Source organism: Neoarius graeffei, chromosome 11 (assembly GCF_027579695.1).
Source record: "Neoarius graeffei isolate fNeoGra1 chromosome 11, fNeoGra1.pri, whole genome shotgun sequence".
Taxonomy (NCBI): Eukaryota; Metazoa; Chordata; class Actinopteri; order Siluriformes; family Ariidae; genus Neoarius; species Neoarius graeffei.
Window position 1 is genome coordinate 40284026 of NC_083579.1, and position 16066 is coordinate 40300091.

At 44.5% G+C, this 16066-nt stretch overlaps 2 protein-coding genes across 3 annotated transcripts in view; one reads left to right on the forward strand and one right to left on the reverse strand.

The window, feature by feature from the left end:
• The window catches only part of LOC132893653 (SPARC-like), a 70739-nt gene that overhangs the window by 22184 nt on the left and 32489 nt on the right, over positions 1-16066 (reverse strand). The window lies entirely within an intron of this gene.
• On the forward strand, positions 4288-15908 carry LOC132893838 (uncharacterized). 2 transcript variants are annotated; one of them, XM_060932992.1, is made up of 4 exons: positions 4288-4342; positions 13917-14600; positions 14911-15087; positions 15461-15908. In XM_060932992.1, exons 2-4 carry the CDS (start codon positions 14225-14227, stop codon positions 15820-15822), a joined length of 915 nt encoding a protein of 304 aa, XP_060788975.1. In that variant the 5' UTR covers positions 4288-4342; positions 13917-14224; the 3' UTR covers positions 15823-15908. The 2 variants fall into 2 exon arrangements, with proteins under 2 accessions (XP_060788975.1, XP_060788974.1); XM_060932991.1 differs by lacking the exon at positions 4288-4342 and having other exon boundaries at positions 13755-14600.

Here is a 16066-nt window from a genome sequence, read left to right on the forward strand (position 1 = left end):
CCACTAGGAGACCAACTGGTCTGGGCAATACAATCACAGGCCCCAGAGTCCATGCGGCTGCACTGCTGCGGCATATTCTGTGATGCAAAATGGTTCACCAATCACCATACAGACAAACACACTACAGTGACTACACAGCTATCAAGAGCAATTACCAAGCACAAATTTTATGTCAAAGACACTCAAAGTTACACAGTAATGACATCGGATTCTGACATCAGCCATCTCAGTAACCAAATTTTAGTTTTGTTTTTCTTAACCAACATGATCTTGTGTGTATATCTTATAACATAGAGCTTCGTTTTCCTTGTTAAATGTATACTTACATGGTACTTGGTTAATAAATTGCAACTGATTGAACCAAATGATAAGACATAACTTGGTTTAAAATTTGGTCTCCCAGTGAAGCTGGTTTGGCATTGACTAGGAGACCACATCTGGCCACTGGGAGACCATTTGGTCTCCCAGTAACTATGTTAAAAAATGCTCTGCTCTGTTCATATTTCTCACTCTGCTCTCTTCATCTATCTCCCTGTTCATAATCTTCCTTTTTAATCCCTCTCTCTGTTCATCTCTCTCTATATAATATGTTCTATGTATAATTTCCATGTACACTTTGCATGAATAATCTGTTCTGGGTTCTCTACTTTTATCATATGTGTTTATAATCTGTTCTGAAGTCTATGTGTATAATCTGTTCTGGATTCTGTGTGTGTATTGTAGGTACATTCAGTCTGTCTCTTTAAGAAACTACATTTCCCATCAGCCCACTTCCACGTTGCCCTGCGTCACGCCGGGGCGGGATCACCAACATCACGTCCTCAATGAAGGCATAAATAACGGAACAAACTTCCGCTCTTCCTCTTTCCGTCTCGGGACCAGCGGTCTGCGGACACAAAGAGGCTGCTCACCCGAGCAAACCAGAAAAAGACCTCTTTCTTGCAAGATCCACGATTTAGCGCGATTTCTTTCTTACCCTTGGCCAAGGTAGACTCCAGAGTCGCGCGATTTTTAAACTCAGTCGAGTTACAACCGGTTTATTTGTATTAGAAGTGACGTCACGACTGCCGCCCAAGCAATTTAATTTTAAAGTTATAGGACAGCGGCTGGACCCTTTCTTTTTCTTAACTGAAGCGCTGTGCACATTGTTCTACAAAGATTTCCTTCCCACGAGCTACGAAGCGTCGGACCAAGAATTCTTTGTCTACAGAAGTCTCTACGGGCTCCTGTGAACTCAGCCTCTCTAAGAAATTCCCTGTGCTTCACGGAGATCTCCACAACGGTGAAACTCCAAAAGTCTCGGGACATCTTCTCATAATCTCGCGTAGAAGCGAAATACGTAAGTAAGACTTGGCATTTTTGGGCATAATTAAAGCTAGTCTTAGGAATTTGCTTTTATTGAAGTAGTGTGAATTTAAACTCAGGTTTATTTGTTACACTGCAAGACACGCAGCGTGTCGAATTGAATTGATCTGTTTTGTTTTAATCTCTCAATTGTTTTAGTAGATAGGCTGTGCATGCTTCTCTCTATTCCTCACTAACACTTTAATTTCCTTATCATACATCTTGATCTCATCAAGATTTCAGTGGATTAGTAGTCTTATGAGCTAGCATTCCTTTGTCTTAGCTAAACACACGGCTAATTCTTTTGTTCCATTAGCCTCCAGGGCTAATTGTATTGTCTCAAGGGATCACAAGGCCTCCACCACATGGAGTTAGCTACACAGAGCTAATCTTTTGTCTCTAACACGTGGCGGTCCTCCCCCCCACACACAAACACACCTTTAGCTAACAACCAGAGCTAAATCCTTTGTTCTCAAACCCCACATGGTGACACACCCTCCTTAGCTAGCATTCCTTTGTCTTAGCTTAGCCACACGAGGTTAATCTAAGCACACACAAACATATCTTAATTAGCACACAAAGCTAATCTTTTGTCTTCTGCTCAGGCCATAGGGCCTTTCTCACTCACACACACACACACACACACACACATCATATTTGTATATAATGATTCCATCTGCTATTATCCATTTTTATCTTTATAATAAATTCCATTATTATTGAAACTGTGTGTATTTGTCTTCCAATATTTCTGAAGTTGCCCAATCTCCAAAGAATTCTAAAAAGGGTGCATATAAGTTATGCAATACAGTAAGTGATCATAATAATTTGGAATATACCATAATTTAGCTGTTTGGTAATTTATTATTAAGCACCAAAATTAATGGTATTAATCAATGAGACTGATTCTATGAGTGATTTAATGATAATATGAGACTGATTCAATTTAAACGATTCAAATGAGACTGATTCAATTTAATTATTAACCTTCAGATTAAATGAGACTGATTTAATGAGATTGATCACTTAATAATTACCAAATGCACCTACAGTATAATTTCCATGTAAACTCTGCATGTATAATATGTTCTGGGTTCTCTGTGTGTATTGTTACGCCCGTTTATGCCCCCTTCAGGCCCAGCACTGTCAGTGCACAGGTAGGGCTGGGTTCTGGTACCTGATTACCTAATTTGGTACACCTGTAATGCCAGCTGGGGCTATAAAGGGGCTGGCGCCTATGGCCTCACTAGGCTCTCTCTCTTTCTCTGTCTTGACTGGCACTACCTGCTTGCTCGCTCTCTGTCCTTAGTTTTTACTCTTTCCCCTTGTGCCTCATTCTTTTGTTATTTTGAACACAGTCTTATATATACTGACCCTTTTTATTTGTATCCACTCACGCATAACCTCACTCCTGTATTTTATCCCTAGACACGTTTTTTTGTTGTTTAAATAAATTTCTTAAAACTTACTTTTGTTGTTGTCTCCCTCATTATGTGATGGTAAACGAGCCTGTCTCATCTCGTCTCGTCTTCTTCCGCTTTATCAGGGACCGGGTCGCGGAGGCAGCAGTCTAAGCAGGGAAGCCCAAACTTCCCTTTCCCCAGACACCTTGGCCAGCTCCTCGGGAAGAACACCGAGGCGTTTCCAGGCCAGCCGAGAGACATAGTCCCTCCAGCGTGTCCTGGGTCTTCCCCGGGGCCTCCTCCCAGGGGGACATGCCTGGAACACCTCCCCAGGGAGGCATCCAGGTAAACGAGCCTGCCGTTACATAATTTGGGGGCTCGTCCGGGACTTTAATTGGTTTGGATCATAGACTCAAGTGGTCTCAGGTGAGCCCATTTGTTTGGTTTGTTTGGCTTAATTGCAGTCTCTGGTTAGGCAGAGTGCTCCAGCTGGGTATTGCCTTTCCTTCGGTGCACTGGTTATTATTTTGCCTTTGTTATTTGTTTTTGGGGGTAATCCTGGTCGGGAGTTATCTCTCCTGTCAGGGGCACGCTTCGAACAGTGTAACACTGTTGCGAGTTTAGCGTTAACCAGCCGCCCCAAGGCCAGCAGGCTCCTGAAGACTAGCAAGGTTAGGTGGTGTTTACATTAGACCGTATCCGTCTCGTTTTCGTCGCGGATGCACTGTCCGTGCACATTAAAACGCCGGGAAACGACTCCACAGGCGGAACAACTTGAATCCTCCAGGGCCCATGTATTCAACCCAGTTCGTATCTGATCCAGTGCTGTGTAAACATTGAGATACGAGGAAACGCAGTGCTGAGCTCTAGCTGACGTCGTCATTGGACAACGTCACTGTGACATCCACCTTCCTGATTCGCTGGTGTTGTTCATGCCACGTTGGTCATGTGATGCGACTGCTGAAAAACGGCGCGGACTTCACTTCCTGCTATTGTTTCTGCCTTGTATCACCTTTTTGTTTTTCATTAAAGAGTATAAAAGTATGAATATAATGCTTTGTTTTGTCATTCTTAATGTTCTTCATGGTAAGATGCAAATACTGCCCATTGTGTAGTTATGATTGTCTTTAGGCTTGCCATCCTTCCACTTGCAAGTGGTGAGTGACTTGCGCATGCCCGATATGCACTGGGATCACACACACAGCGGCTCAGTCCCGAATCACTGCTCGTGCGCTTCACTCGCGCGCTCTGTGAGCTGCGCAGGGCCGGAGTGCGCACCCTCCAGAGGGCACTCGCTGTTCAGGGCGGAGTGATTTGGAGTGCAGCCGCTGAGGAGGAAGTGCTGAGCCGCACTGACACATTTCAACTTGCGTGCCGAATAGTCATGTGATTAGCGTATCGTGTATTGGCGTTGCTGTGTGCACGCGAATCGTTTTAAAAACGTTAATCTGATGATCCGCTGATACGGTCTAATGTAAACACCACCTTAGTTAGCTTCTGGGGCTAGGTAATTAGGTTACCAGAGGACTGTGTTTCATTTGCTGTAGGAATTTCGCCGGCGACCGGCTGATGGTCTCACCTGGAGTCACGTTGGGGTAAGTGGTTCAGGCGGATGTGGTAAGTCTATCCTCTGTTTATTTGTCAGTAGAATGTGTTCATATTAATTGGCTACTTTTTGTGTGCGGAGTACCGCGTAGAACATTCACGGATCTATTTTTAGATCGATGGATGTTCTGTGTTTGGGTGATCTGTCTCGCTGCGCTTAATTAAGTTGTTGAAGTTGCAGTTTGTGGAGGTTGGTGCCTCATTTAGTGCATGCGCTACGCTGTTTGCAACTTGTTAGTTTGTAGCCTTTTGTAAGGTGAGGTGTGCATGTTTAACTTTGTTTGCGTATGCTTTGATACTGCGACAAGTACGTTTGTGATTTATTCTGGTGTTTACCAGTTTCTGTGCATTTCTTGCACGTTGTGTAATGGTAGTTTAATCATTATTGTGAGTGAGAGAAAAGCAGTAGTAGCTGAGTTTTTTTTTTTTTTCTGTGCCTCGTTTATTTGATTGCTTCTGGGTTAGGCATTTGTAAATTACACTGTGTTGAATTTGCACCTATTGGGGAGAGTAGGGAGCTGTTCTCACAGTTAGTTGTGGCCTATTATAATTTAGTCTAGTTAATAATGGGGCCTGTCGAAGATTTTTGTGCCAGTCTGTCTGAAGACTTGTTGGCAATAATGACAAAAGCACAGCTGTGTGAAGTGGCAGAATATTATGAACTTCAGATTACATCACAGGAGAGAAGTTTAAAGGAGTCATTGTTTCTGTCAGTTAGAGATCAGTTACAGGAGAAAGGTGTGTTAGTGGTAGGTGAAATGACGACTACATCTGAACTGCAGACACAGTTAGATGAACCTAAGGTTGAGAGCGAGGACGGGACTTTTAAAGTGAAACAACTAGAGTTTCAGAGGGATGTGGAGTTGAGGAAACTCGAGTTTCAGGTGCAGTTGAAACGCTTGGAGTTGGAGTGTGAGGAACGTGATAAAGAGCGAGAACAACGTGATAAAGAGCGAGAACATGCCTTGGCCATGCGAAGGCTAGAGTTGGAGCTTGGTTCACGTAAGCCCACACCACCCACAGGTGATTCTGTTAGTCCCCAGCAACCCAAGTTTGATGTTGCTAAAAATATACGGCTTGTTCCACTCTTCTCTGAGGAGGATGTGGATAGATACTTTGCTCACTTTGAAAGGGTAGCAACCACACTTGGCTGGCCCAAAGAGGTATGGCCTCTTTTACTGCAGTGTGTCTTCATTGGTAAGGCACAGGAGGTTTTTTCTGCGTTAGCTGTTGAGCAGGCAAAGGATTACGATACGGTTAGGAAGACAATTTTGCATGCTTATGAGTTGGTCCCTGAGGCTTATCGCCAACGCTTTAGGAACACAAAGAAGTTAGAGCAGCAGACTTTCGTAGAATTTGCACGAAAAAAAGAAACACTGTTTGATCGATGGTGCAGTGCGCTGAAAGTAGTGTCCAAAGAAGACCTGAGACAGATGGTTCTCTTGGAGGATTTTAAAAATTGTCTGCCTGATACTGTGGCTACTTATCTGAATGAGCAGGAAGTGCTTAAATTAGAGGAAGCTGCTGTCCTTGCTGACAAATACGTGCTGATGCACAAGCGTGTTCCTGATGGCCGCTGGGGTAGCCAGCTGAGCAAACATCGATACTCTTAGGAATAAACAGCCTGCTGGTGGGGAAAATGTGCAGCATGCATTTTCCTCTGATACCACCACGTCTTCCTCTAACGTTACTCGCCCCCCTTCCCCTAGTAAAGCGACAGTCACATGCTTTTACTGTAAGAAGATAGGGCATAAGGCAAATGACTGTGCAGCTCGCAACAAAAAGAACAAGAGTGCCAAAGGCTTTGGCTTGGTGACTTCTTGTGGGATGGGTCAGTCTGTTGGTGCCATAAGTGTTGGGTCTACTGTTGCTACTGAAGTAGGTAAATGTATTGATGCTGACTATACCCCCTTTGTTACTGATGGCTTGGTGTCTTTGCCGGGTGAGTCATATTGTGTGCCAGTGCGCATACTGAGAGATACTGGAGCAGCTCAATCTTTTATATTGGCTGATGTTTTGCCTCTTTCTGAAAGTAGTGCCACAGGTGCACATGTTCTACTAAGGGGTTTTGAAATGATGTTCATGCAGGTGCCTCTACACACAGTTCATTTGTCTTCTCGGCTAGTCACCGGTGATGTTGTGGTGGGAGTGCGTCAGTGTCTCCCTGTACCCGGTGTTTCATTTATTTTGGGTAATGATTTAGCTGGGGGGAAAGTTTGGGATTCTACTGATGCTGTCTCTCCACCTATTGTTAAGCCCGTTTGTCTGCTTGAAGAAAAGTTACCAGTTATGTCTGACCCAAGTCCACTAGGTAACCTAGATTTGTTTCCAGCGTGTGCTGTTACTCGTGCCATGGTAAAACGTGGTATCAATTCTGATATTGTGCCTTTAGAGAATACATTTCTTACTTCACCTGGTGTTGTAGAGGGTACTTCCTCTGACCTGCCTGTAGGGGGAGCTAGCGACTACTTCTGTTGGAAGTGATGACTCTAAGGAGGAAATATGGCTGAGAAGGTAGACCCTCCTTTAGAAGTTGCTGATGGTGAGTTTACACCTGCTATTCTACATGACAAGCTTGATGTCTCTTTGCCTGATTTGTTTAAGGTTTCACGTGAGGAATTGATAAAGGAGCAGGCCATTGATTCTTCTTTAAAACCTTTGTTTGAGATGGCATCTGAGCAGGCCCAGTATAATAACTCCCTTTATTTTTTGCAGGATGGACTGTTATATAGGAGATGTGTTTAGGCAAAACATCCACTTTGAAACATTTTTGCAAGTGGTTGTTCCATCAAAATTTCGGAAGGCAATTCTAGATCTAGGTCACAGTGGTGTAGCTGGACATACTGGGGTCAGAAAGACCTATGATAGGATTATGCGTAGGTTCTTTTGGCCAAAAATGCGAAAAGATGTCTGTTTATGTAAAGTCATGCCATGTGTGTCAACTAACTGGTAAACCTAACCAACGGATTCCTGTTGCTCCATTGCAGTCCATTCCAGTAGTGTCAACTCCTTTTGAACATCTTATTGTTGATTGTGTTGGCCCATTACCCCGCTCTAAGGCGGGGCATAGCTTCCTTTTGACGGTGATGTGCCAATCCACTCGGTATCTGGCAGCATACCTATTGAGATCAATCACTGCCAAGTTGGTATTAAAGGCTCTGAGTAACTTTATGTCCACATTCGGAATTCCAAAGGTCATTCAGAGTGATCAAGGGTCCAATTTCATGTCTAAGCAGTTCAAAAGGGCATTGCAACAATTGAAAGCGAGACATAATATATCCAGTGCTTACCATCCCCAGAGTCAGGGGGCCCTAGAACGATTCCACCAGACTCTGAAGTCCCTCCTCCAGTCCTACTGTGTAGAACTTGGGTCTGATTGGGAAGAGGGTTTACCCTGGCTACTGCTAGCCATCAGGGAGGTAGTTCAAGAAAGTCTGGGCTTTAGCCCAAATGATCTGGTATTTGGGCATGTGGTTAGAGGCCCAACTGCAGTTTTGGCAGATGAGTGGCGTGTGGATAAGCTTCCTGTTAATGTTCAGGATTATGTTAGTGGGTTTCGCTACCGCCTTTATGAGGCTGGGGCTGCTGCAAGACATAAGCTTGAGAAAGCTCAGTCAAAAATGAAGCGACTTTTTAATCGCAAGGCAGAGCAGCGTACTTTTACTCCAGGTGATGAGGTCCTTGCACTTTTGCCTCTTTTGAGTAGCCCATTTCAAGCTAAATTTAGTGGTCCATATGAGGTTGTAAAATGTCTGTCAGACAGTAACTATCTATTGAGCACACCAGATCGTCGGAAGAAGGTGCAAGTTTGCCACATCAACCTTTTGAAGGTTAATTTGTTCTTAATTTGTTGGCACCTACACCTGTTAGTTTGGTTTCCACCATGCCCGAAGTGGATTTTACTGGTGTTGCACTTGGGCCTTCTACAGTGGCTACTTCTATGGTTTTGTATCCTGTCAGTGAGGAGTTGGGTGAGGGGGTTAGGGGCCCATAACAGGCAGTGGTGGTGGGTCGCCTACGGAACTCAGTTTTTAGCAGACTTGCCCTCACACCTCTCTCATTTGACTGAGTTGGAAAGAGCAGATGTTATTGAGTTGATTAAGTCTTTAAGTCTTTTTCCTGATGTTCCATCTCATACCTCTGTTACTGAGCACGATATTGATGTGTGTGGTGCGCAGCCCATTAAACAACATGCATATCAGGTCAATCTTACGAAGAGGGGACTGCTACAACAAGAAGTTGACTACCTGTTGGCGCATGACCTTGCTGAGCCAAGTTTTAGTGCATGGAGCTCTCCCTGCCTGCTAGTAAACAAGCCTGATGGGAGTTATCGCTTCTGCACTGACTATAGACGCCTTAATGCAGTTACTAAACCTGATTGTTGCCCCTTACCACGCTGTGATGACTATATAGACGGTGTTGGGTCTGCTAAATTTGTTAGTAAGTTTGATCTCTTAAAGGGATACTGGCAGGTCCCACTGACATCTAGGGCTAAAGAGTTATCTGCTTTTGTAACCCCAGATATTTTCCTGCAGTATTGTCATGCCCTTTGGGGTTAGGAATGCTCCTGCTACCTTCCAACGCAGGGGCGGTCCTGGGGGCGGGCCGACCGGGCAGCCGCCCGGGGCGGCATCGTGGGGGGGGCGGCACGAGCGCGGGCGCGAAAAAAAAAGTCTCCCCAAAAAAAAACCCCGAAAAAAAAACAAGGCGGGCGGGCGGGCGGGTGTGTGTGTGTGTGTGAACATTTTGGATGGGGAAGCCCAATAGACCCTTTTCACTGACGTCACCAGAAACCAGAAGTAAACAAACCCTGCGCCATATTGGAAGACCAACAAACTCGTGATTAGGGGGAAATAACGGCAGCGCATGGAATTTAAACCCACGAGGCACTTGAGTCATCATAAACCTACAATGGTAAACTTTTGTGCTGTGTTAGGGTGTTCCAACAAAGTTGATGGAAAGGTGAAAAGAAGTCTTTCTACAGAATACCAGCTGTGATTGAGACACAAGCAAACCAAGGAGCTTTCTGCCAGGAGACAGAGAATAAGTGCATTACTGAGTGTCTCTGAGCAAAGGAGAGCCTGAACGTTGCAACCTCCCTACTGGCTGTTTATTGGTTGTTTGTAAAAATGTATCAATTGTTGCCCTTCCCACGGGAATCATCGCGGGCTCGAGAGACGAGACCTAACGAGTTAGTTCATTGGTAGCAGAACAAAATGTCTGGACACAAATCGGGTTTTCAGAAAAGGAAAGAAAATAAACGGAGGGTCGAAAATACAAAAAAGGAGGCAGAAAATGCAAAACGAGTTAAGGTAGGACAAATGGTTACTTTCCTGAGGCAGCCCGCTGTGGCTGCAGGCTTTCAGTTGTCATTGAATGGTTACTTTTCTGAGGCAGCCCGCCGTGGCTGCCTGCAGGCTTATTGATTATAGCCCACTTAGTTAAAATAGTTGATCTAAAATGTTTATAGTTATGTGATGGTTGTCCTGATTTAGACTGTTGTTTTTTTTTTTTTTGGGGGGGGGGGGTTGCGGGATGTTGCACCCGGGTCCAGATTAGGGCAGAACTGGCCCTGGCTACATTTCAGGTGTAGTTTGTTTTATGTATGTATGTACTTGCATAGATGTGTACTTGGTCTTCCAATATGGCGCTTTACAAAATCTTGCGGCGCGGTGACGTCATGCGGTAGCCCTCGATACCAAAGTTGCGCAGGTGACGTCATCAGTGTGTGTGTGCCTAACTTGTCGTAGCCCCATAATATGCACAATCCCGCCAGCGGAACGTTGTACTAGTCATCAAAAAGACTTTACTACCATAGTACTACACTACTATGACATTACACAGAGTCTTAAGTAATACATTATGACTTGATCATTGCCATTCTGGTAACAGCAAATTTATAATGGGCTGTGTCTGCAACGTACAACACATGACGAGAAATGTTTAAACGACCATGTAAAGCTGTTAACATTCTGTTGGCTAATACAGAGCCCAACGTGGGGGGCACGAGCGTGGGCGCGAAAAAAAAAAAAAAATCGGTCCCAAGGCAAAAAAAAAAGGTCCCCCCAAAAAAAACCCCGAAAAAAAAAGACAGGCGGGGGGGTGCCAGCAGGGGGTTTCGCCCGGGGAGTAAATCACTCTAGGATCGCCACTGTTCCAACGACTCATTAATCGAGTCTTGGCAGGGATGCGTGGGTGTGATGCATATTTAGATGACGTTGTTCTATACAGTAGTAATTGGTCTAATCATATTGATCAAATCAAAGAACTTTTTTCTCGACTGGCTGCAGCTAACTTAACAGTAAATCTTGCTAAGTGCGAGTTTGGCAAGGCTAGTGTTATCTATCTTAGTAAGGTGGTGGGTGGAGGTGAAGTCCGACCTGTAAGGGCCAAAGTTGAAGCAGTTTGTAGTTTCCCTGTGCCTGGAGACCGTTGAGCACTCCGAAGATTTCTTGGGATGACAGGATATTACAGGGCATTTTGTAAAAATTTTGCATCTGTAGTGTTGCCTCTGACAAACTTGCTTAGTTCCAAAGCTCCATTTCAGTGGACTGACAAGTGTCAGGATGCCTTTGACAACGTAAAGGCTTTGCTGGCGTCTGCTCCGGTGCTTTTGGCCCCAAATTTTGATTGCCCGTTTAGTGTTGCTGTTGACGCCAGTGAGAGTGGTGCTGGGGCTGTGCTGTTACAGCTGGGTTCTGATGGCGTTGAACATCCAGTGGGGTACTTCAGTAAAAAGTTTAACCGACATCAACAGGTGTACTCCACTGTAGAGAGGGAAGCACTGGCCTTAATTCTAGCTGTTCAGCATTTCGAAGTTTATTTAGGCTCATCCTCGAGACCCATTGAGGTATATACGGATCACAATCCTCTAGTCTTCATTGACCGTATGCGCAATCAAAACCAACGCGTTATGCGTTGGAGTTTGATTTTACAGCAATATCCACTTAAAACTTTACATATTAGGGGAAAGGATAATGTTGTAGCAGATGCGCTATCTAGAGCCTAATATGTGTGTTTTTCTTTTTATTAATATAACATTGGTGGGTTTTTTTTGTCTTGTTCACTTTGCTTTTGTAGTCCTAGGGCCCAGGATCTACAAGTTGCTGTTTTGGTGATGGACCCTGGTAAGGGGTAGTTGGCCTGATGACTGGAGTTTGAGGTTTACTAGGGTAAACCTCTTTTTAGTGAGGGAGGTGTTACGCCCGTTTATGCCCCCTTCAGGCCCAGCACTGTCAGTGCACGGGTAGGGCTGGGTCCTGGTACCTGATTACCTAATTTGGTACACCTGTAATGCCAGCTGGGGCTATAAAGGGGCTGGCGCCTATGGCCTCACTAGGCTCTCTCTCTTTCTCTGTTTTGACTGGCACTACCTGCTTGCTCTCTCTCTGTCCTTAGTTTTTACTCTTTCCCCTTGTGCCTCATTCTTTTATTTTGAACACAGTCTTATATATACTCCTGTATTTTATCCCTAGACACGTTTTTTTGTTGTTTAAATAAATTTCTTAAAACTTACGTTGTCGTCTCCCTCATTATGTGATGGTAAACGAGCCTGCCGTTACATAATAATCTGTGTATAATCTGTTCTGGGTTCTGTGTGTGTATAATCTGTGTATAATCTGTTCTGGGTTCTGTGTATGTATAATCTGTGTATAATCTGTTCTGGGTTCTGTGTGTGTATAATCTGTGTATAATCTGTTCTGGGTTCTGTGTATGTATAATCTAGTACAGGGCTTTTCAAAGTGTGGGGCGCGCCCCCCCTGGGGGGAGCAACGTGAGGAGACAAAATGGATTGATTTTTAGTACCTAAAGCTACAGTGAGTGAGGAGACAGAGTCTGGGCCAAGCAAAAAAAGAGCCTCCAGGATGTTGCGATTTGCAACTTCAGCGCAAATTCAACCAATCCCCGCGAATTCAGGGCGGTGTTGCAATTATATCCAATCACCGCAACTTTCCCGCAAATTTGACCAATCGTTGGCGTCGTCTTGAGGTGACGTCGACAAACTACCTTCCGCCTTACTTCCGTGTTTCCGTTCAAGAGAAGCAGCATGCGTGCAGTGTTGCCAGATTGAGCGGTTTCAAGTGCATTTTGGTGGGTTTTGAACATATTTTGGACTGGAAAACGTCAGCAGTATCTGGCAACATTGCATGAATTCTGTTACTGAAAAAGTGTGTTATGTTTACAGTGAAGGGCTGTATGCACTTTTTTTTTTTAGTTAATACAAGAAATTAATGGATGCCAACATTTTTGCCAAAATGGTATTTTATTTTCCATTGTTTAGGCAGCTTCAGCATCATACTGTGAGATTCTGTTCAAATTGTTTTTTCTTCTATGAAGCCTGAGCATTTATTTTATTAGTTTATAATTATTGTTTAATTTAGTCTTCAGGAGAGACTGCCTGCACACAGCACTAGTATTAATAGGTTTTTTTTCTTACATGAAAGCTGAGGCATTTATATTATATTTTAAGGTAACTTCATGTTGTGCTGTGAGGTTCTCTGCACTTAACTTTTGAACCAACAGGTGCATTTGGATAAGTAAAGCCTATTTTTCTGCATTTTTGTAGTCCTGGTAATCTTTTATTTTGGTAAAGTTGTTTATAGGACCATTTCTCGGTGTCTTTTTATTTTTTTTAATCAATAGTTTTTCAGTAATAACTTAATATTTAACATATCACTCAATTTTAATCACAAAAAGAGAAAATCGCAACAATTTCTCACAACTTTCACTTCCTCCCGCAATGTAATCACAACAAAAACCTAAAAGACACCGCAACTTTCATCGCAATTTTTTTGGAAAACCCCCACAACATCAGACATTTTAGCCCGCAACAATCACAAAAAAGGCCCGCGGAATCCTGGGGGGACTGAAAAAAGAAGGAAGTATGACCACGATTATTTAAAGTTTGGATTTTTATGGACTGGATCTGAAGATGCTCCACTGCCACAGTATGTTGTCTGCCAAGAGGTGCTAGCTGACGATGCTATGAGATGTTTAAAACGTGTAAAACAAGATGTTTTAAAAAGCACAGATGTTTAAAATGTGAAAAAGAAAAAAAATGTGTACAACAACCATTTTTTTAAAAATACGAATGGAACATTAAGTACAGCAACAACAAAAATTGTAAGGGGGGGGGCGCTGTTTATTTGCTCTCCGAGGGGGGGCTGACTCTCCCACACTTTGAAAAGCCCTGATCTAGTATAATCTGGTATAATCTGTTATTCTCATGTTCCGCCCCGGACATCCACTCTGGAGATTACAGATCTCTCACGCCAGCACCGATCCGGATCCGGGACAGGAATTCCTTCTTCTCACCTGCATTCACTTCCTGGTTTTCACCGCTGCTTATAAATATGCGGTACTCAGACCTTGCCAGAATGTCTCGTTTGCTTCTCTAGCAGTTTCTGTGCCTCTCTTGCTTCTCATAGTTTTTCTCTCTAGCAATTTTCTCTTGTTCATGGTTTTTGCACTAGCGTTTTTCTGGTTCATGGTTTTTTGCACTAAGGGTTATTTCTGAGTCATGGTTTCTTGCACTTATGGCCCTTTTCCACTACCCTTTTTCAGCTCACTTCAGCTCACTTTGGCCCAACATGGCTCGACTACCTCAGAGCAGCACGACTCAGCTCACTTCAGCCCCACTCAGCACCCAAAACTCGCACCGTTTTGCAGCGAGGCTGAAGCGAGCCAAACCGTGCTGAGTCGGGCTAGGAGCGTGAGGAGACACTCCCCTGTGCACTGATTGGTGAGGAGGAGTGTCCTCACATGCCCACACACGCCCTGCGAGCACGCTGGGATCTTTAAATAACCACCATCTGTAAACACCGTAAACCCGGAAGAAGAATTACAACGAAGATGATCAGCAAGAAAAGAAGATGGAAGACCAACCCAAGCAAGGAAAGGCCAGCCAGTGGTCCATCGTGGAGACACAGACGTTTCTCTGTGTTGTGGCTGAGGAGCGCATTCAGAAAAGTCTCAACGGTGCTACGCATAATGAGAAGGTGTTCCAGGAGATATTCCGGCTGATGTCGGAACACGGTTATCCCCGCACCGTGGTTCAGTGCCAGGATAAACTGAAGAAGCTGAAGAGTGAATATAGGCAAGTGAAGGACCACAACGGACAAAGTGGGGCTAGCCGAAAGCGGTGGAAATGGTACGACCAGATGGACGCTATCTACGGCCACCGTCCGGCGAACCAGAGGGACACGGGTCTTGACACCGCAATGCCTTTGTTGGAGGCGATAGATAATGGTAAGTCACGTTTCAGTTATTTTGAGTTACCAATAGCTGCTAGATTTGGTGCGGTTTTAAACACATTAACAACGAATGCATAGGAAACTACACACCAAGCAGTATTGCAGTGTTGTGATGTGTGAACTACGTGTGTGTCTTTTGCTCTGCCATTTTGAGTTAGCAATAGCTGTTACACGTTGGTGTGGTTTTTAACACAACGAATGCATAGGATACTACATACCAAGCAGTATTGCCATGTGAGAACTACGTGTGTGTCTTTTGCTCTGCCTTATTTCATACACCTTTTTTTTTTTTCTCCCCCCCAAAGACTTGGTTGAGGAGGAGTCCGCCTCGGAACTGGCATCCACCTCAGAACTGGCGCCTACCTTGGAACAGTCCGAAAATGTTACTCCCTCCCTGTCTGCAGACTTCACGCCTGCAGGAGTTTCGACACCGGCGTTGGAACCGCAAGTGCTGGCTGTGAGCGCTCCATGTCCTCACGCTGGTATGTGCAAACTAAACATACATCTTGTCTTGTTGTCACAACGAATTGCCTGAATAATTTTACGTGTACAATTCCATTGACTTGTATTCTGGGTTGCAACACAACGCATTTCAACAGTAGCTACTTCACAAGTGATCACAATAGTTCTGGGTTCTCAAATCAAACCCAGTCACACCACCAGAAACACTCTGCCACTCCTGTAGAAAATCAGGCATAACATGAAGACATACAGCATTGTAATCTCTAACAAAAGTGAGCTGGCCAGCCTACATTATGTTTGGTATGGTCTCACTGGTTGCAAAGGAATCACAGCATGAAAAATGTCTACTGCCCCCCATTTATATGTTTCTCTTTGAATATCTCCATTGTTTAGGAAAGAGGAAAAGGAGCTTGTTCCAGGAACAGGGCACTGTCCTGCGTGAGCTGCAGGCGTCCGCAGAGGCCCAGTGCGAACGCTATGAGGCGCAGCGTGTGGCCCAGCACGAACGGCGTAAGGCCCAGCGTGAGGCCCAGCGAGAACAGCGTGAGGCCCATCGGGAACGGCTCTTTGAGCTGATGCTGGAAGACTCCCGTGCTGCGAGGGAGTTAGAATTCGCTGCACGAAGCCACCAGGCAGCTCAGTCTGAGGCCTTTTGGGCAAGCACTACTCAGGGTGCTGGACCGGATGGCGCAGGCGATGGCTGCCACACGCACCACAAACCCCTGACTCTGGGTTCCCTGATCCCTGACTACTGACTCTGCACAATGCATAGTCCACTGACTATTGCACAACGCGCTTGTATATAGTTCATGCCCATGTATATAGTTTGCACTATTCACCATCGTCGTTTCGTTGTCATTGTATGTTTGTCATTTGAATCACTTAAATTTTGCACCTTATTTTTAATTGCACGTGTTTTATTTGTAATTGCACGAGTTTTAATAAAGAGTTGTTTTACAGAAAAAAAACAAAATGCCTTGTGTAATAAATGTATTGACC

Coding starts and splice junctions, on each gene's coding strand:
- LOC132893838 (XM_060932992.1), top strand. CDS start 14,225: ATGGAAGACCAACCCAAGCAAGGAAAGGCCAGCCAGTGGTCCATCGTG. Junction 14,601..14,910: donor GTTGGAGGCGATAGATAATG/GTAAGTCACGTT, acceptor TCCCCCCCAAAG/ACTTGGTTGAGGAGGAGTCC. Junction 15,088..15,460: donor CGCTCCATGTCCTCACGCTG/GTATGTGCAAAC, acceptor TCCATTGTTTAG/GAAAGAGGAAAAGGAGCTTG.